Source organism: Diorhabda carinulata, chromosome 1 (assembly GCF_026250575.1).
Source record: "Diorhabda carinulata isolate Delta chromosome 1, icDioCari1.1, whole genome shotgun sequence".
Classification (NCBI taxonomy): Eukaryota; Metazoa; Arthropoda; class Insecta; order Coleoptera; family Chrysomelidae; genus Diorhabda; species Diorhabda carinulata.
The window spans coordinates 19,873,657-19,898,154 of NC_079460.1; the positions used below are offsets into that span (position 1 = coordinate 19,873,657).

The 24,498-nt window shown below is 29.5% G+C and overlaps 2 protein-coding genes across 11 annotated transcripts in view; one reads left to right on the plus strand and one right to left on the minus strand.

Moving 5' to 3' along the window:
* Positions 1-355: 355 nt before the first annotated feature.
* On the minus strand, positions 356-23,337 carry LOC130890876 (mesoderm induction early response protein 1-like). 8 transcript variants are annotated; one of them, XM_057796448.1, is made up of 7 exons: positions 23,105-23,337; positions 14,504-14,668; positions 13,869-14,109; positions 13,715-13,785; positions 13,163-13,358; positions 10,991-11,202; positions 356-8,148 (listed from the first exon to the last, which is right to left on the minus strand). In XM_057796448.1, exons 1-7 carry the CDS (start codon positions 23,192-23,194, stop codon positions 7,915-7,917), a joined length of 1,209 nt encoding a protein of 402 aa, XP_057652431.1. In that variant the 5' UTR covers positions 23,195-23,337; the 3' UTR covers positions 356-7,914. The 8 variants fall into 8 exon arrangements, with proteins under 8 accessions (XP_057652431.1, XP_057651649.1, XP_057654040.1 ...); XM_057795666.1 differs by having other exon boundaries at positions 13,706-13,785; XM_057798057.1 differs by having other exon boundaries at positions 13,181-13,358; positions 23,105-23,335.
* LOC130897887 (uncharacterized) overlaps positions 16,134-24,498 on the plus strand; it is a 35,771-nt gene continuing 27,406 nt past the window's right edge. The window contains exons 1-3 of one of the 3 annotated variants that reach the window (XM_057816536.1): positions 16,177-16,566; positions 16,846-17,038; positions 17,116-17,373. In XM_057816536.1, coding sequence (XP_057672519.1) covers positions 17,120-17,373 — 254 coding nt within the window. In that variant the 5' untranslated portion in view covers positions 16,177-16,566; positions 16,846-17,038; positions 17,116-17,119. Of the gene's footprint in view, positions 16,567-16,845; positions 17,039-17,115; positions 17,374-24,498 lie in introns of all 3 variants that reach the window. The other 2 variants (XM_057815740.1, XM_057810807.1) reach the window with 2 other exon arrangements.

Below are 24,498 nucleotides of genomic sequence, written 5' to 3' on the forward strand. Positions count from 1 at the left end.
GTATGTAAATAAGGTAATAGACTAATCTATATATGTAATACTCCTATATGGACAGTGGAGGTATGGAAAAAAAACGTCCCTACGTCACGGTGTCGACAATAGTCATTTTCTCTCTCGTTCGAGACACTTTATCTGTACTGCGCATGCATGAGAATGCGCAAAACTGAGCTGGAACTTCGGAGGATAGAGAAATCGTTGCTATTCTGTCTTCCTTAGTCGGAACACTTATAGAAACTGTACATGTAGAAGTATTACATATATGAGTTCAACACAATTTTTTGATGATTGGTAACACTGTCATGTTGTATGGACTTAATATATATATATATATATATATATATATATATATATATATATATAATTTGTTTTGGATTTCTAAATGTCAGACGTTTTTTCACATAATTTTCACAAACATTTAACATTAATTTAGAATTACAACTTAGCTTCGTTCGCGGTATATAATGTGAACACATTCCGAATGTATTCTTCATATCTTTTGAACGTGTCAAATGCGCATGCTTTGTTCAGAAATAGTTCTGAACATACATTCCTCCACGAACGATTTATAAACATCTAAAATTATAATTTGAATTCAAAACTAGCTAGGAAAATAAAATGTATATAATTAACAGGCCGAAGGTTTATTTTTGATATTTGTACATAAGCCTTACCCATGTACGAGGATGCACTGGACGTATTCAGAACACGTTCGGAATTAGAAATATGTGCTCCACGAACACAGAATGTGTTTTATTAGCACCGCGAACGCACAATTTCGATCCATGCCAAAGCATGTTCAGGATATCTACCGCGAACAAAACTACAACTTGATCAGAAATTCTGAATAATTATTAGAGTGTTCAAAAACTAACCCACTGTTGCCGATGGAAATAAAAAAATTTTACTCGAGAATGATGGCAACGTTGATAAGACACTACTACAAAAAATATTTGCATTACTAGTAGAGTAAAATCAAAATGAAAGTTCATACGAAAATGGACGGACTAACTTCATTTATACCAAATGTTAAATACTGGCAATTGAAATTTCGACAAAGAATTTTCAATTGGATTTTTATTGCTCTTATTATTTTCAATTATTGATAAAATTAAAAGAATTAACTTAAATTTTTGCTCTATTGGATATTTAACAATTCATTGACGAAACAATATATGAACATTGATTTTGACTCATTTCAAAATATATTTTCCAATAATTAAATACCAATTAATGTGTCAAACTCTCAAGATATTTAGAGCCATTGCCTCAGCCTATTAGTTTCAATTTAATCCACACATATTAGTTAATTCACCATTAAAAAGTAAATTAATGTCAAAATAAATTTTGGTCCAAGCGAATCAAATTATAATGATTTTGCAATCGAAAGATACTACAGTGACTAATCCACACTTCAAAACACTGTTCAAGTGCCTTTTCAGAGGTTTCCTCAAGTATTCGTCTCAAATTTTCTTTGTTTCTTCACCAAACTGTAAACTTTTGACTTTTACTATATATTCTTTTAAATGATTATGTTATGTGGAGACTGGATAATTTCACAAGCGACCTGGAACAGGCAGAAGGCGATTTACAACCGCTCGTGACGATCGCTTTATTGTGTCAACAACATTAAGAAATAGTCAATTGTCACGACAGTTCCGTGTGATACGAGGAGTGACTATTAGTCAGTGGACAGACAGTAAGACGAAGATTGCAGAAAAAGAACCTGATCCCTAAAACACCTGAGATTGGTCCAAAACTGCGTTTTACAAAGGTTCATCTGAATTGGATGTTGGAACAATGAGGATCTGTGCTGTTCTCAGATGTGACCAGAATATGCCTCCATGGTAACCAATGAAGAAGAAAAGTTTATCGAAGACCAAAAGACCAATTTACAGATTGCTGCTTTGAAGAGTGGAGTGCTTACGAAGGTGGTTGCTGTTTGATCTCGGATACAATTTCTATAGGAGCACTAACCGACCCTGTGTTCATTCATAGGGGCGACTGTGTTCACGGAAGAAGGCTGATAGATATCTCGAGGAGATTTTAGCAATTCACATTCACACAAAAATTTTTTATTTATACGTAACTAATAAATAAAAACTGTATTATAACAGTACACCCATTGCTGGCAAAGATAACCTCATGATAATCAAGCAGATAACTGCTCAATGTTTTTATTAAACCTAAGATATCAAAACTGAAAACCAATGAGAAAATTTTTGGAATTTCAATTGAATATTTAGATCTTACTTTTTTACTTTTGATTAAATACTTTACTTTCTGACATTATTTCATATCAAGACCTTTTAAGATAAACAAAGAAATAAATACTTTTTAAAAAATTCAAGTACCTATTAAAAAATATACTAATAGAACTTTAACTACTGAGGCAGTAAGAGTTACTAGTTATTCAAAATTATTTATTAATAATAAGTTTATTATTTAGATGGAATTATCAATATTATTGGTATGTTTTCTTCCAATCATCTGGAACGATTTTTGAATCTAATAAAAATAATTAACTCATTGATACAATATATCAACTTAAATATACCCTTGTAAAAATTTGTCAATTTTCTGTTTAATATTTTTTTTTTAGGAAAACGACCATAAAATAGTAAAATACAAAGACATTATTATAGTTTCTTCTACTAATGTGAGGCCCAACAATATTTGATATTATTTCGAAGAAGCTTTTCCTTACCTAATGATTATTTATTACATACAAAAGTATGATAGTCATTTGCATGTAAATATACGATATATACACTTTTAACCTATCTGCAACTTCATAAATTATTCAGTTCCAGGTAAATGTAGATTCACTACAACGAAGAAAATGTTCAATGTGCTACTTAAATCGCGTTTTTTATATATTTAAGGAGATTGTCAGCTACATAGTACATTGCTCAAGTTTGTGCTGTTCGACAAGAGAAACAATTGGTACAATCAAAAATTAAAATATTTCCAAATTTTTTGGAGCAGTAACTCTAAGTAGTAAGTTTTTCTACAAAGAACTAATCCAACAAACTAAATCCTTTTACGAGATTTTTCAATTTATTTTATCATCATTTTAAAACTTCAAAGAAATTTATCGAATCGAATTTCATTAATATTTTTTAATCTGTTTAAATATCTATTGGGATCTCTAGCACTCAGGTGCGCCATCTAGTGGAGATATTTAATACCAGAGTAGGTAGGTCGAACCAATAACAGCTGATTGCGAGTATACAAATATTTATGTGGAAATAATTATATTTTTAATTTTATTGCTTGATTGTATATTATTTAAAGTGATAATTATTAACAATTAGTATCTAAAAATTGAAAAAGTGTTGTTATAGAATTGCCAGCAAAAAAAAAAATAAAAATGTGTTGATGTGTACTTGGTTGTAAAAGCAAAGCTTGCCGTTTCCACATTCTAATAAACATTTTGTCTAAAGAATAAACAAATTTGGTGAGAAAGAAATTATTGATATACGTATAGCTTGGATAAGAGCGGTGCAAATTGGAAAAATGTAACTCCCAGTATGAAAGTCTGTTCGCTCCATTTTGTAAGTATGATTTTTTACAATCACATAAGTATTTTCAACAATTATTTTTTCTGGTAATTATGAATTGTTCGTTCAATCAATAAATTTATTTATTACATATGTAGTTTTTATCAGTACAAGTGATCATTTGCAAGCATTGAAATCATTTTTTTGAACATAAAAACCACTGATAGTAAATAAACTGTTGGAGTAAATCACAATAGGTTATGCAAGTGACAAAAAACATCTAACCGGTTATAATAGAGCAGTAATTCACTACCACTGGTTCGCGAACCCCTGGGAGTTCGCAGTGTTTGCAGAGACGGTTTGCGAAAATAAATATTGTAATGGTGGATTTTTCAAAACGCAGAAAAAACAAAACAAAAACTAAATAGCACACCAACTGTAAAATAGATTGTTCGATGCCTGTTTGTAAAGAAATCTATAATTATTTAATATTTTTATTTCTATTTTCCTTATTTGTTTTTCAAAATTAATTTATCGATATCAAATTATGTATTTCTTTAATTTCTTATTTCTTAGACCTCTTGATATGATTATGTTTCTAAATTTTCTTGATTTTAGGTGTCTTCTGTTTTAAAATTAGTTTTTTTTTAATAATTTTTAAAAGAAAGATAAATTTTGACATTTCGACTAATTTTAAGTCTTTCTCAAAATATTTTGATAATTTATTCCTCTTATTCAAGTAATCAAATACTATTCTCTTTTTATTACAAACATTTATTTATGTTCTGTTTTATATTTAAATCATTGCAGCAGTTTTTCCTTCTAGGTAATATTAATGTTACAATAAATATTAAATTAAGGCCGTTTACTACAGATTTTATCACTTATAAAGCTTGAGTGATAGTGATACTGTGATTGTCAAATATTAATTCAATTATTATTATCATATTTTTGCCGCTGGGGGATTTTTTTAAGCCACGCTTCTGCCAGAGATACCAATATTAATATATTCAATTATAAAACTAATGTGAATTATATGGGGTTAAATCGTGTTTTGAATTAGAAAGTAAACATAGAAAATTGGAAAATATTTGGATAGAACATTCCTGATTAAATGCTAATATTGTTAGGAACTGTGAAATATAAGAAAATTGTTGAACTATGACGTCCAAAAAAGATTATCAAATCTTCAAAATTATCAAGTAAAATACAGTAGTTTAAATCTCATTACACTAAACTTGAATATTTTCCACCACATATTACAGAAAAGAGTCTCAAGTCTGTTGTATTTTTCTCTTTTGTAGTTAATGACTAACTATAAGTATAAAAAGAACAAATTTTTTTATAAATAAAAGTGTGTCAGGAAAATTATTTCATCTTTTTAGGGTATGTATTGAAAAACTATCATAATAGGAGCTTACGTTTGTCAATATTTGATTTGTTAGTATAATTTCTTCTATCCCTTCAGAAATCTATTTAAACATATACGAAAACATTCGTAAAATTTGTTTGGGCGCTTTAACAGATTTTGAAGTAACATGAGTTCCACCTTTCATTAATTAAAGTGTTTTAATTTGTTCGTTAAATATGGTAGATATTTATGAAAATACAACACAAACACTCACGATTACATTGTCCGGTGCGTGTTTCGATAACTTGGTATCGAAACACGCGTGAGTGTCGATGTAAATAGTGTGTTCAGTATGAATACCATCAACGGTTCTAACTTAACACATTTACATGTACAAAAATTGTGCTGTCAGTCATGTCGTATATTTAAAATTGAGAAATAAAGCAGAGAACAACATTTATATGGAAGAGCCACTATTGCAAACTATAGAGAATACATTTTGAATCCTTTAAAAACAATTATTTTTTGTTTTATTATAAATGTCAAAGATATATGATTATGTTTCAATATTAGAGTAAGGTTAAACTGATTTCGTAGGTATTTCCATACAAAATTGTGAATTTGTGGAATCAATAATTTTCTAAATTTTCAAGTTCAAAAGTTCAACAGATTTCTTATAGCACCATAATAATTTCCAAAACTGAATAATGCTATAACTATTCAATCTACCACTCTGAAAGTTTTTGCAATGACATTTGTTAATTACATAATACCAGTAATAGTCATGTAAGTTTTTTGATATTTTAATGAGGTAGTCTTATAAATAATATAAAAATATAGTCCATATTATAATTTTTAAGCATAAGGAATTAAATTAAATATCGATAATATAAGAAACAGATGACAAGTGGGTAGTGAAAATTTGGTGTCATTTTTCAAAAGTAAAAACCATTCATCAAATTATTAATCATGTTATACTTCAACGAAATATGAAAAGAATTAATAATTTCATAATTATTTGGGAAATTAATATTTCATATTTCTCGTTATAATAGAAAATTCTCAACTTTGTACTGTAGCCAATCTAAAATAAGATTTAATGAATGATTTTAACCCCTCAATTGACACGTGGGGTTCAGTGGACCCCATACTATATACAATCTTATGTATTTAAATGATCCCTAAAAATATGGTTTGTCGCGCCCTCTACCTTTAGTTCAGATGTTAGACCACCTGTTACTTTTAAGGAGTCAGTTGTACGCAGCATTAGCTCAAAGCAGTGTCGAAATTGAGGTGGGGTCCATTGTACCAGCATGTGTAAACTATTTTTGAGTTCAAAATTTAAAAAAAATGGTTGTAATATTCAATTTTTTGGATGTTTATACTAAGCTATATGTTTTTTATTTTCAATTTAATTTGGATGATTTTTAGACGGCGTATAATTTGCGACCACGAGCTGTTCGAGAGATGCTCTTTGCTGAGGATGACAATGTCGAGCCAATTGGCCAAGCGTCTTCCGACGAGGAAGATCATGTCTCCGAAGATGACAATTCTTCTTCGAAAGACAACATCTCTGGCGAAAGTTCCATGGAAGTGGAGGAAGATGAAGAAAACGACCTCCGTCTATTAGACGCTAGAGAGCGTACCCGACGTCGTGGCACGTGGCTCGTTACAAATGGTCAACACAATATCAATTCTAAAGAACACTTAACAAGCAGAGATTGCCAACAAAAATTAGCAAGGTACTTAATTAAACCATTCTTGGAAAATCGGCACAAGAACCTAACCTTGTGTGCAGACCTTAGACTGGGCATTGTAGGTATTTTAAGTATACAAGCAGAGTCTATTAGAGAGGAGGAGGATTAGCATAGAGATGCGCGTTATGCAAATGGTCAGATGATTGCAAAACAAATTGCAATGCCCGTTGTGCGTGAGGCATATGCGCCATTTGCATCGTACATATATATGCACTTATTGTGCTGGTGATGATTAGAATTTTATTTTTGTTTATGTTTATTTGTTGCTAATAGTTACGTGTTTTTGTAACACATTTTTTTATGTAAAAAATTTATTTCACACTTTATATTGCAAAATAAATACCTTTGTACTATACCTCGAAACTTTTTTTTTAAATATTAAAAATTGTAAAAATGCGGCTCATTTTTGTGAAAAATTTTTCACTTTTTCGGATACTTTATTTTTTTCAGCACTTAAAAATTGAAATTCAAACATTACTATGCATTCGATCTCTAAATAATACATTGAAATATCTTAAAAAATGTTTTAAATGAAAATATTAAAAACTTTAGGAATAATAAACTTTTTTCGGCGTGGGGTTTAATAGATCCCATGTGGCAATAAGTGTGTAAAGTAAGGGTTGAAAGGCATTACTAATAACGTTAAAATTCATGTTTAGGCTTACATAAGAAAAATAAAATGAAAGGCAAAGAGAAAATGGGATTATACAGAAGCACTTAAGTAAAATCAAGTCAAAGCGAGTATATCTTGGCATTAACAATTGACTGTTTGATATGGAAATGTAGCAAGGCATATCCAAGGAAGCTTCGCCCTTCATGACATGTAGCCAATACAATGTAAGAATGAAAACCTCCACATAGTTTGATGCAAAATAAATTTAAAAAATATTCCACGGTTTTTTTAATGACCAAAATGAGAAGTTTATATTGTCTTCATATAATGTTTTTATCTCATTTTAATGAGTTACGTGATTTGTACAAGTAGACGCACTTTATAAAACGTTACTCTCGACATCACTAGATGGGACCCTTAATAAATACTTGTAATAACAATATTATGAAGAGCATAAAACAAATCATAAAATTAAATTGTCCGATAAATACACACAACAATGTTTAAAATAAATCAATTTTATGAAACATTAACTCACTGAATGGAAAAAATTTAGAACTAATAACATGTAAAATTGAAAATAACTCATATACTTTCAATCAATAACATTATTAAGTGATGTACTGAATTGGATACAGATTTTATAGCTATAATTTGGTTCATTCTGTGTAACCAATAACTGTATAAAAGAGATCAAGCATCCGGTGATGCCTTCCCATTTCCACCACTGCAAGGCACATTAGGAGAAGAGCTTCTATCCCGACTATCTTGGTCTTCTAGAAACCTGTCCATGAAATCAGTTAGTCCTGGATGAAGCGCATATTTTTTCTTTTCTAACCTAGCTTTGTTTGCGAAAATGTCATGTCTTTCTGACTTTTTCCAGAGGTAGTAGAATTGAACAAGCTCTCCTACAGACCTTGTTCGCACCTGCAAGTTATGTGAAAAAAATCATACAGTGTTATAAGTGCAGTTTAAATTTTATAAAAAAAAAAATAAGTGAAATTCAATACAAAATGTTTTTGGATGGAATTTCATTATTATTTATAAAAGCATTTTGTTTGTTATTATCTAAGTGACTATACCAAACATATCTTATACTGCCACTACATTAATATCAGACGGAAGTTAAATAGTGGTAGATATTGTGATCAAAAATCAATTATCGAACTGGGTTTAAAGCCCGTAAGAATTTTTATCCACTGGAAGTGAAATGCTGTGAAATCCAACTATACAAACATGTGCCTCAGTTGAGGACCTCATCAAAAGTGTCAAACTGATCAATTTTTTTAACTTGTCTATTGCGAATACAGACAAATACTGAGGCACTGTATGTTTTTCTATGAATGTTAATATGAACTTTAGTTTTGTAGTTCAAAACTATCTGGTCCTGATGAACGAGAGTCTTTAGTACTGTTATAGTAATAGTGTAAAATGTAGTCCGTGTATATTATCATCGATAATTCGAGAACTTGCAACAAATTACTATGTTAATTACGTGTTTAATGATACAATATACAAGCAATTATATTATTTGTTGAGTAACATTTTCAATTTTTATCAAAGTTTATCAATAAAACTTTTTATGCTACAATGTGATTCATAAATACTCACGGATTTATATTATACTGTTAACCAAGTATTTTTTTCCAATATGCCCAAAGTACTGTTTAAAGAAAAACGAGACTACAAGTAATTCCATTTCTTCACAATTTTTTATTTTTTCAATAAGTTGCTTTTGTCAGAATTTCTTGATAAAAAGAGTTAGTAGAACATGCACTGAATTGTTAAATTACTCAACCAAATTATTAGTTCCTATTTTACCATGCTATTTTAAATCAAAATTAAATAAAACTGAAATTATTACTCTTGTTGTTGTCGGTATTTTAATTTTCGATTAATTCTTTACACCCTACTTCAGAACCTCTCAAAAATTTTTAATTAACATTAATTTTACTATCGTTTTTTAATAAAAGCCAATGGTAAATTTAACCTTAATTTAAAATACCGACTCATATTTAGAGTTATTTAATGTGATAAACTACACTTACACCACCCCAAAGCAAAATAATTCAAAGCGACACAAGGTAAAGGAGAGAGGCTTGTTAATAATACAAAGGTTTTACAGTTATGGGATTTTGATACAAGGTTTGATTTAAACAGTATCGATACCATTAAAAACAAATAACTTATGCTGTATTAATTTGAGGAACTTTTGGAAAGTTTCAAGCAAATGTGAATAGTTATCGATATGTCCACCTCTTGAACATATTAATTAATATGGTAGTCTTCTTCAAGAAAATTTTAGAGTTATACCAGTTCATGGTACCGCTACTGTGTTTATTAAAGCCTATAATCAATTCTTAATAACAAAGGAATTAATAAAAATTGAAGATAAAAATAGATGAACACAACAATTAACTTAAATGTTAACTGTGATCAGACAATCAAGCATTTAAGAATTTTTTACCTCAAACAAACACAAGTTATATACAGAATTGTAGTTGTTTAATATTAACTTTGAGCTCAAGTGCAAACTTTGTGCCATTACCCACTATCTTCAATTTATTACATTTAAATAATTATAAACACTAGCGTTATAAATAATCAATTACTATTAGAGTGTAGCTCAATTTACAAAATTCTAAAACATATTAAATCAATTTTTTTCAATATTATAAATGTATCATATTGAAATACACCACTCCAAAAGAAATTGTCATTAACTAGAAACAAATAACTCCCTATGCAGGTTGATATGGAGCAAGATAACCTGAAAGGTCAAAATATTGCATGATGAATCTTCCAAGTTGTTCAACACTATACAAGGTACTTGCCAAGTCTGCCACTTACTAAACCTAACCCTTCTCTTCTGCTATTTACTTTCTGCAGAGGTATACATCCCTGGCCACAATAAAAGAAAACAAAAGAAAAAGTTAATAGTAAATGTCGATAAACTTGTGTCTCAATCAAAAGCACTTATAGATAAAGCTCAGCAAGTCGTCAGAAAAAGTAAGCAGCAACTATTAACCAAATAATCTATAGAAAAGGGATAGTTTTGGTTAATATCAGCCATAACTCAATGAAACCTTGCACAATGTCAAAAAATGTGAAAGATTCATTGTATGCAATTTTTTGATCTTGCATGGGGTTTCTTGCAGGTTCTCTTACTTCTTATCAAGTCTTCATTATGTAGCATACATATAATAAAAATAGCCATAGAAACCTAACGGATTTGAAAGTTAAAAATGTACTTTTGTAGTTCAACATGGAGGTAGCACAAAACTAGCCTTGTTTTTAAAGACTTTTAGTAAAAGTTGTGGAAGACATTACAAAAACTAGTGCTATGAAAACATAATTATATGACACTAGATAGCAAATATATTGAAAAATCAGCTATAATTAGATAAAAGCACGTTTATGGGAGACATTTATTATTTATGCTCAGAAGACATATTTATAAAGCAATGACAAATTGCCATAAAACGTGTAAAGATGAGATAATTTTGAATTGATGTAGAGCAAACATATTTTATAGTAGCATAAATGATTAATGACAGCCATTTTGTTTAAATGAATATTTGAATAAAAAGCAAAGCTTATTAACAAGTGTTTTTAATATGCCCCAAATAAGAACTCCATCATTGAATACAAATACATTTAAGAACAAACATTTTTCAAGCCCTTCCAATAAAATTATTTCACAACCTGCAATACATGCAAAATTTTTAACAGTGAAAACATTTTATTTCTCACAATTTGAGTCATTCACCTTATCTTGTTGTATTTTATGGAAGTTTTTTCCATAACATCTTATACCGGATTCAAAATTTCGACATTCTTCTTCAGACCAAAGACTTTCATTCATAGTCTCTGCTGAATTAGCAGGTATTGTCATTCTCAACCTACGCAATGCTTCATCGATGTTGTGACCACATTGTTGTAACATATATAAAGCTTGCTCGTCATCTCTCAACTGTGTACCTAAAATATTTATTATATAATAATGGATATGTAGTGAGAAATATGGTCAATTTTATAGTAATGAATAATGTCCTTATAGCACAAAAAACAATTTCACAGTGAATTAGAATACTTAGAAAATAGATGATGTCTACTGACTTTGAAAATAAATAAACTCTCCAGCAATATAACACAGAATATCGATTTTTTAATGTTAAAAAAAGTGCAATGAATTTGAGTAAAAATTACTATATGGAAGAAGAATTAACACTTAATATGTTTTCTAATTTTAATCACATAAATACAGATTAAACAAATGTACAAAATCTTTAAAAAACGATGAAAGGATCTATATTAATAGCTTGATAGCATTTGGACATGCTCCAATTCTCATTTGGATCAAAAGCATTCTATACAATCAATTACATGGCAAAGAGGTAATTAGCTGGCTATATCAATGCTTGTATTTTGATCTCTTCTAGGTAATTTATCTGAATCTGAATACTTATGTATGCGGCATTATGCTAACCCTTGGAATACGATGATCACTGTCATATAGACAAAATCTGAAATAAACTGGAAGTATTGCATTCAAGCACTGATGATGCTCTTTCTAATCTAATTGTCTCTAATAAACTGTAGTTGATCTTATTCATCACATTATTGTATCATTAGTAATTTCTTTTAATAGGACCACAAAAATCTTGGTACTTGAAGTAGAAAAAAATCAATACTGATTTGCATCAGCCCTGACTATTGTTGTTTTCCCGACTCTTCAAACTTCCTTAGTTCACTATACATTGACCATTCATATGGTTTTCTATAGACGATAAGATTAATTAAAGATTATTAAGAACAAAATGGACCCTATTTGTTTACAATTTATACAATTGTCAATCATAATATATGTCGAAAGTGCTATGTAAAATCAGATGTGATTTAAACAATCAGAAATCTATAGAATTGTCAACTCAAATTGAAATCAGTCCTAATTTAAAAACAGGGTATAGTTTATAGTTCATTATTTCAATATTTTAAATTTTGAACATTTTTCGGCATTTTTTTAAATCAAAATGAGAAATACGAATTCAGTTTAAAATATCAACCATCATCATAATTCCAAAATTGGAAGCAAAGTGAAATTATTGATAATTTGAAACTTTTGATAGTGCATTCTACTAAGCCTTCAAAGCATCTAAAATACTCTTTTGGGCCACTACGATAGTTGTGGTCGCACATCATAACTAACGTTCACGGCCACCCTTGTCAAGCGGTGGGTCAAAGTAAGCGTTGCAAAAATTAGCGAAATTTTAAAAACTCAAGCAACACAGATTGAAACTTTGAGAATCGATTTCATTATGTGATGCGGTATGGGACATTATAAGTACTTTTGAAGCATTCTTGTGACTTACAATCAAATATTTTACTATCACTGCAAGAGATATTTTAATTTTTTTTAATGTAAATCAGTTAAGTACTCCGCTATATTGGTTTTTTGTTATTTTATTTTGGGTTCCATTCTATTTTATACAACTCACACTATTTTTGTATTTAATAACATATTTGATTTTTCTACTCTAAAAAGGCGGTTACTTGTCTCCTTTTTTTAGACTATTATCTCTATTCTCAACACACTAAAAAATTCAATAGCTAACAAATTATAAGATAACCTTTTGAAGCTTTGCTATATTTTTTCTGTTTTGCCATTTGTTAAATATTTATCTCAACGTTCAAAACGCCCCATAAGCCATTCCACTTGGGTTTATGATTACAATGCTTTGGACTAAGTGGAACAGGAAATACCGTGGTAATGAACATGATTGTCGTGAGTGCTTAGTGGAATGCACCTAAGACAATAATTATTTTGCTCATTAACAAACATAGTCCATATATTCTCTCCAAATTTGTTTGAGTAAGATGTACATAATTAATTATACTAATTTTTGAAAAACAATAATTACTTTGATTAGAAAAAAGATACCTTTTGGTTTTTTATTACCTAAGGGTATGGGAGGTTTAGTTATGGCAGACGCTTTCATCAAAAACTCTTCTACATCAATTCCAGGTACAGAAGGGTCCCAAATTAACTTATCTTCATTTTCATATGGAAGGGCATCATCATAATGGCACAAACCTTCGGGAATTTGTGCTTGATAATCACTACCAACCATAATAGTCTGAAAATAATTGTGAAAACAATTAAATAGAAATTTGCAGTAGTGTCATCCTACAAATGTAACCTAATAATTAATTAAATAATTATTAAGTTACATTAATTATAAATAATTAACATGAATTAATAGCTATGTTATGGTATATTTAATCATACTAAAAGACAATAGCATTGAAATGATGAATGGAAAAGACAATAGCATTAAATTAATAATTGAAGAATTCTCTTCACAGAAGTGGAAATTAACATGAAGGTACTGAAAGCCACAATGTATAAAGTGAAATGGTTTTCAAATATTAAAAATTAGCTAAGAACATGCAAACAAATATGAATGATGAAAATTGTAATAACCTTATTAACCTTTCGCCAATCTTCTTCATCTGGGCTATAATCATAGTCCTCTTCTTCTTCTTCACTCACTCTAGACACAGCTAAAATAAAATCAAAAGTAGAATTATATATTTCTCATCCTGGGTGGGTATTTATTGATTAATTAAATATTGTGTGTACTTACAGCGTAACAAACGTGACTCATCATGGTCATTCTCAGGTATAGGTTCATAAAGTTCTTTCAATCTTGAAGGTTCCTCTGGAGGAGAAGGTAAACTCTCTTGTTCATCCATTTGGCGTGACGTTCCAGGGCTACAATCATTGGGTTCGTCCTCTTCTTTTTCCTCTACAGGACTTTCGTTTTCCTGATTTTCACCTCTATAACCATACAAAGCTAATAATTCTTCAAGGGGCATATTACTCTCCTACAAAAAATCCTTATTACAAGCATATAATGAAAAATAGTATTCTTCCACTTCAAACTGCATTCTCAGCTATATTTGCTTACACAAATCCCCCATTAGTTAAAGTAATTTTTTATATTAGTTAGTGCAAACAGATACAGCGAACTGCGCCAATTATACAATTTGCTATAATAATAGGGTTTTAAACTATTGAAATGTCTAGTCAGCATAAAAATAAAATATTGTGTCCTAAAAGAGAGGTTGGCCATAAATAGAATATGTGTACAAAAGGGAATATATGCCAAAGAAGCATTAATATTGCATGGTAGTTAAACATGTAAAAGAAGAAATAAGAATATTCACACTCTAAGGTAGAATATGAAAAATAGTATGTACGATAAGAAGAAACATTCACCTTTTGTAAACTAGACAATTCAGCATCTGGATCTTGAAACTCTCCAGCAGCTAAAGCTTCTTCCTCTTCTAATGTACGTTCATCATCAAAATCATTCACTAGCATATCAATTGAAGGGTCAAATATTTTATCTTTTGTTGGGGAATCGATGTCTTTTCCATTTCTCTGCGAAGAAATAAATTGTTCCATGTTATTAAACTGCTTTCACGTATTTGTCTGACTAACTCAGTTCAAATATATACTATAGCACTGCCACTGCATTTAATCACTATTGTCATAAAACAATAATAACGCGAAAATATTTACAAACAGTTAATGATCAAAACACTGGCTGATTGAGGTTAGGAATCACTGGAAAATAGGCGCGCATCACATATTGATGTCTCATATCAATTTCCCATGAAAGTTTCATCGTAAGTTTATGATTTACAGCTATCAAATATGATATAGTAAGAAATATTTTTTGTTTTAAAGATATTCATTAGTTTTTTTTACAAAATCGAACGAAATTAAATGCTGTCAAATAAACAACATGGAGGAATTTCATCACAAAGACCAATATTTGTCAAATGTGCACAAATTTCTCCATATAATTGTATAACCCGTTTTAACACCATGTTCTATTTAAATTAAAATTAATACCAAGAAAAAATGAAATTACTTTTAAGACTAAATTGTTTTGCTTCAACTTGTAATTTGTAATGTCAACGTCAAACTTATTTCTAACTTTAGGTGCGTTAAACGTTGTATCCAATTAGTGCAAAATATTAGAAAATGTTTGATATATGTCGATGAAAAAGTGCCTTGAAGAAGCATATCAAGGCCCGAATTAACAAAGAGGCTCGTCGATTTTAACACCAAAGTTGTATTCTATTATTATAAATGTAACTGTTGAATTTGTACAGCCTGAATACACAAAAACATTAATACATTTGGAATATATCTTCGGCTTATTTATAATTCCTCATAAATTTATTGTATATTCCAAATAAAATTTTTTGATAGCTTGAGGTATTTTTATGCACAAATGTTCACATTGCACCAATCGAAAACGATAAACAAAAAGTATCTATTTAAGTACAAACAATTTATTGAAATAGTCGTTTCGATCTACAATAACGACCAGTGTTGAGCGGTTTCCACAAATCTAATGCGATTCCGTATAATATTTTTAATATAAACCTGATATAATTTCATATATTATTTTTGTACGTATTTATATCCAATTAAGCAAGATATTTCATTACATTTAGAAACATTCTATTCAAAGCTATTAAATTCTTGAGCAATTATTATTTCTATGGTAATTTATAAACTCCCATTTGTTATCAACTTTGTCTATGTTAAACACAACTAACCTAAAATAATTAATCAAATTAAATGAGATTAACTATCTTTTTGAAAGTAATAAAATGATATATAAAATTACACGATTTGGATAATAAATTTTATCTTTTTATTTCCCTACATGAATAATTGTTATATTCCGAACATAAACAAATGTAAACATAAACCATGCTATCTATCGAGTAAAAGATGAAGTAATAGTATGAAGTTAACTGTATACAGATATTTAAAGTGTGTCTTTTATCTTTTTTTTGGTTGGTAAAAATTTTTCATAGAATGCGCTGTTGAAAAAGCGACGTCGAGCGTCGAAGTAAGCGACGCTGGCGGAGACACCGACAATGAGCTCCAGAGCAAAGTTCCACAAAAATACAGGCCGATAACATCCTATTGATTTTTCAAAACGTTCGTTGAACCAATCAGAGAGATAGAACTATTTTTAAAGGGTGAGGTTGTTGTTAGCTTTTTTACAAAGTTAGTGCGGAAATAAACGTATAATGTGTGTGTAGTTAGAATATTTGGAACGAGCGCGAGCTCGTTTAATATCCTCTAATGCAGGTGGCAACTCTTTTTCGCGAGTCCTCCACGTTATTGGGAGCGACAATGGAATCGGGCGGAAGCAGTGGTGGCCAGGATTCAGGTGTTTCTAGCCTTGTTCCTGGACCATTGTCCTACGATTCCTATAACCATCCGGTGACCTTCTCGAATAAGTACAAGCTGTAAGTAGTTTCCGCGACCCTGTATGCTTGGCTTATTTCCCGCACGCGCCGCATGTAAACATTTTTATTTACTCCTTCATCAATGATTATTGTGTACCTTCAGTACTTGTTTAATATATTTTTTTTCAAAATTTTAGTCAAAATTATTGCTGGTCATACTATTATTTCCAAACTTTTTTTTTCTAATTTGACTGTCACTGTTAGACATAACGATTTATTTTACGCTCGATATATTCTCTCAACAGCCTTGTAACTATTTTCGTTTTATTTTATGTTTAGTTAACAGTTTGATGACCACTGTATTATGTTTACACAACACCAGTTTGCCTTCAGTGTTTACGTGTTGCCTAATTTCTAAAAAAAGAGTACATAGCAGAATACATCCCTTCAGGCCTTGAATCCATCCTGCCTCCTGTACAGTCTGCCTGCATGATGTTTTCACAATTCATTTGAAACACGCCCTCAAAAGTACGTAAGTTCAAATTGCAAAGTGATACTTCTGAAAACGTTCATATCATGTTAATTTATCATTACCTCCTTTTTATTTAGAAATATGAAACTCGAACCCCATGATGATGGTTATGAAACTAGTGCTGATTTGATGTTAAATCCCAGCAGTGTTACACATAATCATGAAGTTAAATGTGAAAAATTGGAGGACCCATATAGTTTCATTGATGATGATCCTATTCCAATGCTTCCTGCGGCTCCAGGGCCCCCTCATCTCATGCATCCAATGCCCCCAGTTAATAACCAACTTATTCCTGGACCAAAAAAGAGAGGAAGGAAAAAGAAAATTAAACCTGAGTGAGTAGTTTTATACAAATTTCAAATATGTTTCACATATTATTTCCTAACCTCAATATCAATTACAGTACATGAAATTGGCTTTTAAATTGCTAAATCATTCAAGTCCTTGGTACAATTTTATATATTCTTTAGAACTCATGTTGAAACACAACCCTATCCAATAGAATGATTCCAAATCATATACTATTTAAGTATTGTCTATGTTAGTTTCTAATTAGATTACTCTGAAATAATTTTTTGCTGTTATGGTTATGAAGATATATCAATGTAATTTAAATATTCTTGTTATAATTTTGTTTACCAAATAATAAGATGTGATCCAGAATCATGTCATTATCAAAATAAAGTAGGTAATATTTCATTATACCATATGAAATAATAAAGTAGACAGACATAATTCCATTCAAGCCAATAAAAGATTCAAATACAGGTATTTATTCTAAACTGAAAGTGTAGTAATTGTGAAGATTGTAGTTATTAGACAATTATCTTAAAATAATGAACTTGAAATCCAAACAGGTTCAATGTTAAATTGTATATATGCTATTTATTTTATAAAAGTCACTTCCGAGGGGCTAATTATCAACATTTCCCTTATTTTGAAAGTATAAGAACAAGAGAAGATCAAATAGTTACATATGCACACAGCATAGTCATAATTGTAAAACAAAGAATTTTGTAGTGATATACTTGATAAAAAGGAAATAACAATGGGTGTGAAGAAAAAATTGAATATTATGTTATTAGTTAGCTAATAAATATAGAATTATACAAATGAAATCAGGAGTCAAAATACAAGGAAGGTGCAATAGAAAAGAAAGCAGAGTATAGAGCAATGTAAAGAATAAGAGGGGAGTATGTAAAAATGTACAAAGTTGATTCCATAAAAATTGTTAAGAAGCAGTATGTGACAAAATATCTATTGATTTTCTGAATAAAAAGTGTAAATGTTCATTTTTAGCATGATTGAGAAGCTAGTGATCTCTAATTTCAATTCGGAAATGATTAACTAATATAAGCTGATAATTAAAAAAAACAGTATTTCAACCATTCAGTATTTGAAATTCATTAAAATATAACTGAGTTGGAGTTTTATTTTTAGTATGATTAAAAAGCTAGAGTTCTCTAATTTCAATTTGGAAATGATTAACTAAAATCAGCTGTTGATTAAAAAAAAACAGAATTTGAACCATTACGTGTTTAAAATTCACTGAAACATAACTGAGTTGAACTTTCATTTCTAACATGATTAAAAAGCTAGCATTCTCTAATTTCAAATTTGAAATGATTAACTAAAATTAGCTGTTGGTAAAAAGAATCAGAATTTGAACCATTCCGTGTTTAAAATTCACTGAAACATAACTGAGTTGAACTTTCATTTCTAACATGATTAAAAAGCTAGCATTCTCTAATTTCAATTTTGAAATGATTAACTAAAATTAGCTGTTGGTAAAAAGAAACAGAATTTGAACCATTCAGTGTTTAACATTCACTGAAACATAACTTGAGTTGGAGTTTCATTTTTAGCATGATTAAAAAGCTAGGGTTATCTAATTCCAATTTGGAAATGATGCTAAAATTAGCTGTTGATGAAAAACAGAATTTTGAATTTGAAAAAGGAGATATGGTAGACCTTTTGAATATCATCTGTTAAAAAGTTAAAGAAGTTTGAATGTACAAATTTTCATAAAAAAAGAACCATAATTTTTTTATAAGTGTTTTAAGGGTATATAAATTTAGAGAAACGAGATGGACCTCATAATAGTTTAAAGTGCTGATCAATAGGTTTCAATCTGCACACCAGGGACTAAAGTAGGTGATCTGAGGCGCGCCTGTGATTAGTTCTTTACAGTAACTTAATTGAAGTTGATTTTTTATGGCCTCAAAAATATATTGATATTAAAATCTATTTATCATTTTATTGTTTCATTCCACCTTACCTTCTTTTAAAACTTGTTTCAACGAAAATTACGACTAACATTCAAGTAATAATATGTATTTTCAATCTATTTTCCTCCCAAAATCAATTTTATACGTTTTATCTTTGTTACATTTACAATAAGAAAGGCATTTAGAATCTTTACATGTGCAGTATTTTGTATTACATTTCATGCAATAAAAATTCGATAGTGATTCATGAGCTGGTGGGTACAGAGAAGCTGCTTTTTTTGGAACTAAAATAGTTTCATCTATCTCAAATCCAAAATCTTTTGGGCTTAATTTATTACGTTGTAATTTTAAAATATTAATTTGCTCGTAAGTAGCATAGAAAGCTTTGGTATGGTATCTAATAGAATTTGAAGTAGGTGGCAATTCCATATAGTTTTACTTTCAAAAAATTATTGCTAACGTTTACAATTGGAAATATTTCAACATTTTACTCAGTATAAGAATTAATATATTTCATAATATAAAGATTATATGTAAAAATCAAGTTGTAAATTAAAATATATCATTATCTAAAATAATACTCGCAAGAATTATTCTGATACAACAAACAATTAAAATTATTAAATTTATTAGCTTGTTCATAAATTAAAAAATAGATATTTGTGAAGTGCAATGAAACAATGAAATGACAAATATATTTTAATATTAATTTATTTTTAATACCATAAAAAATTAACTTCAATTGAGTTACTGTAAAAAACTAATCGCAGACGCACCACAGATCAATATAATTAGAAGTGATTAAAATGTTGGTATTTATAAACACTTTAATCTACTATAAGGTGCATCTTTTTTTTTTAATTTATATACCATTAAACACTTATAAACAAATTACGGTTATTTTTTTCATGAAAATTTGTACATTCAAACATACAAAAAATATTGTAACGTTTTAGCAGACACTATATAAAAGTTCTACCACATCTCATTTTGAAGCTTAAACTTTAATGTTTAAAATGAGCTGTTTTAAATATTTGTACATCATGTAGGACCAAGTAATGACTGTTAAAGTGAGAAAGACGTCAATCTTGCAATAATTATGCATTATATTGACGAAAACTTTTTAAATATGGATTTTTTTCAAAAAACTTTTTTGTAGATATTTTTAAAACACTTTAAAGCACTTTTGGAAAAATGTTTCTACAGATTAAAAAATGCTCTAAAACTGCCTTACTTACACTCATATCAAAAATCTTGATAGTTCCATTATAGATATAAGTTTAATTGATAGATAAGATGCAAAAAAGAATTCAGTATTGTTTTTATTTAGATAATATATTTTTGACGAGTCAATAATTTAATTGTAAATATTATGAATAATAATATATGTGCCATAGTCACATTTTTTTACATATAAGGTTCATTCAATATATTTCCGATCTGACAAGATCCAAAATAATTACACGTAAAAAATTTTGTTTTCCTTTGCTTACGAAAAAATTATTTCAATTTAATTATTACTAGGAATATTAAAAAATAATAATTATTAGTTCTATAACACATTGGTTTTCATAGTTTGCTACAATAAATGTTATTCTATGAATTGTTAACTATTTAATATTATTTTGATTAAATCCCAATTAGTTTTTTAAAAATTAGATTACATTTTTAGCACAAAGTACCTGAAAGAAAAAAAGAATTTTTGGATAAATATTATTTGATAGTACTGAAACTCGTATTCTAATAATAGACAAGTAATTATTTGTATTAATTGTACTGAAATAATGAGAAATTGACAAACAACCTTTAAAATAATATTTTAAATATTTCTATTGGATATGAAATAAACAAAAAATATTTAATTCACTTATTGTGTTCTATTTGTAACCTTTTTTCAACTTTTATTATTAATAAATATGAACTAAATAGAAGAAGAAATAAAATCAACCTGGTACATACATGTATATCTGCAAATTATGAAAGAATTCAATATCATCTTTTCAAATAATAGAGGTAGAGAAAAAGATTAGGTATATACTTTAAAAGTGAATTTTCAACTATTATATTTCAAGTTCCATTATTAGTGTCGAAACCTCTTTTAGGCAAAAATACTTGCAATTGAAAGTTACTTGGAGGGGAAAGTATAAAGAAACTATCAGAAATGTAACACGTCTGATCATTCTTGTAGTCAGTTATTAAAGCATTAAGCTTCCATTCAATAGATTCACAGTTGATATGGGATAGCCAAAGAAAACTTGACGAACTGAGAAAGAATAAGAGAGTCTCTCTAGTCACACAGGAATTGAAGGAAATGGAGAGGCTAATACATTTATCAGATAAAGAGCAAGCCGTTCTGCTTCGAAGTACTACCTCATAAGAATAAGTCTAGCCTAAACTGACGACTGCAGATTCTCTGGGGTGGAGAAAGAAACTCCAGATCACCTGTATATAGAATGAATTGCCATTGCGATCCGAAACAAACAACTCCTAGGACAAGTAACTTTTGGGGGTTGTAGATATACTTCTTTGAAGCTATCAAAGTTACTAGAGTTTTTATAACTCTGATACTGTATGTACGTCCAAAGGATCTATTCTGTCCCCCTTTCTTCTTGCGATATTGGGGAACCCAATGTTTACAGCTGATCCATTAATCCCACTCCTTTTAGTAAATCTGTAGCTGCCGTCTTCTATTTCACACGCTCCTAGGTGTAGTGCTCTGGAGTTTCTTAGTGTTCCATACTTCGAGAGAATATGGATATAGGTTTCGTCCTCTGTGTAACAAAACCTGCACGCCATATTATCAGCTAAGTCTAGCATTTTTAGTTGAGTCTATTTAGACGACAGTGCCCCGATAGAACTCCCATTAGTATTCGTGGATTGTTCTTACCTAGGTTGATACATTCAGCAGATCTTCTCTGGTTATAGCTTCCCATAAAAGTCTTTGCCTGTCACAACTCTTGTAGGTTGTCCCAATCAAGGGTTTTGCTTCTATTTATCTTCTTTTCCAATACTTTTCTATTTTTCAGTTCAGATCCCATAAAGGGTTCGTCTGCTCCAGCTGTTTCATTGCCATTCATTCCAATGAGTCCTGGAATCCATTGTACGAAATGAGTTATCAATTTATAATATCGGAGCTTAAAACTCTAATGGCTGCTTGGCTATGGGACAGGATGGTGATGGTTGCAATAGTTCCTTTTTAGATTGAATAGGACACATTTTTCAATCGCAAATTGTTTGAATTTCTACTTGGAAAATGCTTGGTGTGTTGCCCAGGCTTTCAGAGTGTTTGGTTTTAGACCCGTACACTCTTAATCCAGTTTTTCCCGTCTGCCGCGTTAGATCCGTCCATTTCAATAACCAAGTTATCGTCTTCAGAGGCTGAAGTAAACTCAGTTCCTTCAGTGTCTGAAGACGATAACTTAGTTATCGAAACGCACGTCAGACAGTGTAATTGTGTGTTAGTGTAATGGTGGTTTAAACAGTGTGTTCGGTATGCACATCGCTAACGGTTCCAAAAATTCCAAATTAATTGATGGTTATTAATTTTTTGTATGCATTAAATTCGTTGATGGATTTTTTTATAAAAATATTTGAATGAAACTTTTTGAGAAACTTGATTTTATTTACAATAATTTTAGGGTAACTTTTGATTGTATTTTTGGTATAATTGGATTATATTTTAAAATTACAAAGAAATGTTTGTTTTAAATAATTATTCGATTATCCAAAAATATATTTAAAATAACTTCGTAAGAAAAAAATTGTTCCAATTTAATAATTGAAATTTTTGAAGATTTTCGAAATTTAATGTTGATTAAATGATATAAAATACACTTACTTTTTTTATGCAAAGCCACTTTTTTTTATCTGATTCCTCTTCATCGGATGATGATGTACGATCTAACGACGTGGTTTTTTCGGACCACATTTTTTATTTTGAAATTGAAAAAAAAACCGAAAAACCAACTTTTTTCACCGAACTATACACCAGTAACGTTAAACTGATTGAAGAATAAACCAACCGCAGGAGTCATTCGGTATCTTCCGTTGTAATAATGTTCCCTACGATCCATTACCGAATGATTACAAATTGAATTCCTTTGCAATTGTATTGGTATTGATTTTTTTAGCTATGAAGTGATTAAAATCCTACCTATATCTTATATAATTTAAATCAAAACTTATTAGAAAACTTGAAGAAAAATAATTTTATGCCGGGGACGGTAATAGTTAATTGACGATTTTTATATTTGATCATTTTTTTTAATTGATAAAATCACAAATCTGTATTCAATCGGGCCGTTTTAGGTATTTTCAGACCCATTAAAATAAGATAACATCTCTTTTTAATTAAAAATTGTTAAATAAATCAAACCGTTCAATATATTTAACTATTTCAAATATAGGTGTCATAAAATGATAATAAAAATCAAGAGCGGTTCGAGGTTTTTCAATTCCCAGTTGCAAAATTAAAATTAGTTGCCCCTCAATAACTAGAAAAAATCTACCCGGAACCAAAAAATGGTGAATATTTGTGTCTAGTAGGCTTTAAAAACTGAAAATATATAATTTTAAAGTGAACTTTCAAAAACGCAGTTGGACGTTATGGGGTTTGAGGTGACGTCACATAACCTTTCACATGACAATATTTTTATCAAGTTTTGCTATCAAATTAACGTATAGTTTGTCCAATTTCAATTACAGATTATAAAAACCCTTGCCGACAATTTGGTTTGATCTACCATAGGCGTAGATAACTCATTCTATAAATTTATTATTATTAGAAATACTTTAAAAAAATGTATATTTCATGCGAGAAAGGTTTTGTTAAAAGGCAATCGAATCATTATAAATTGAATGGCATTATACGCTGTCATTTAGACATATGAACTTAATTGTAGTCCTACTTGGAACTTAGAAAAAAGTTATTATTAACTTGATACAACTGAATATTATAAAACGTAAATAGACGAGTAAAATGTACTTGTACGGGAGGTTTAAACAGGATACCAGACGTGAACTATACCACTTTTTGTACCCCATTCGTCTATTAGAACTTCGGTCGTCTTTTATCTGACGCAAATAATCTTTTCGCCATCGAATTATCCTTGACGATTCGGTTATTGCCATCCGTTTATGTTTAAAACCACATGCTAACAAAAATTGACGCAATGTTTCTAAGCTGGTTTATTTTTATTCTGGATATTTGCTACCTTTTGCTGTATTATTTCT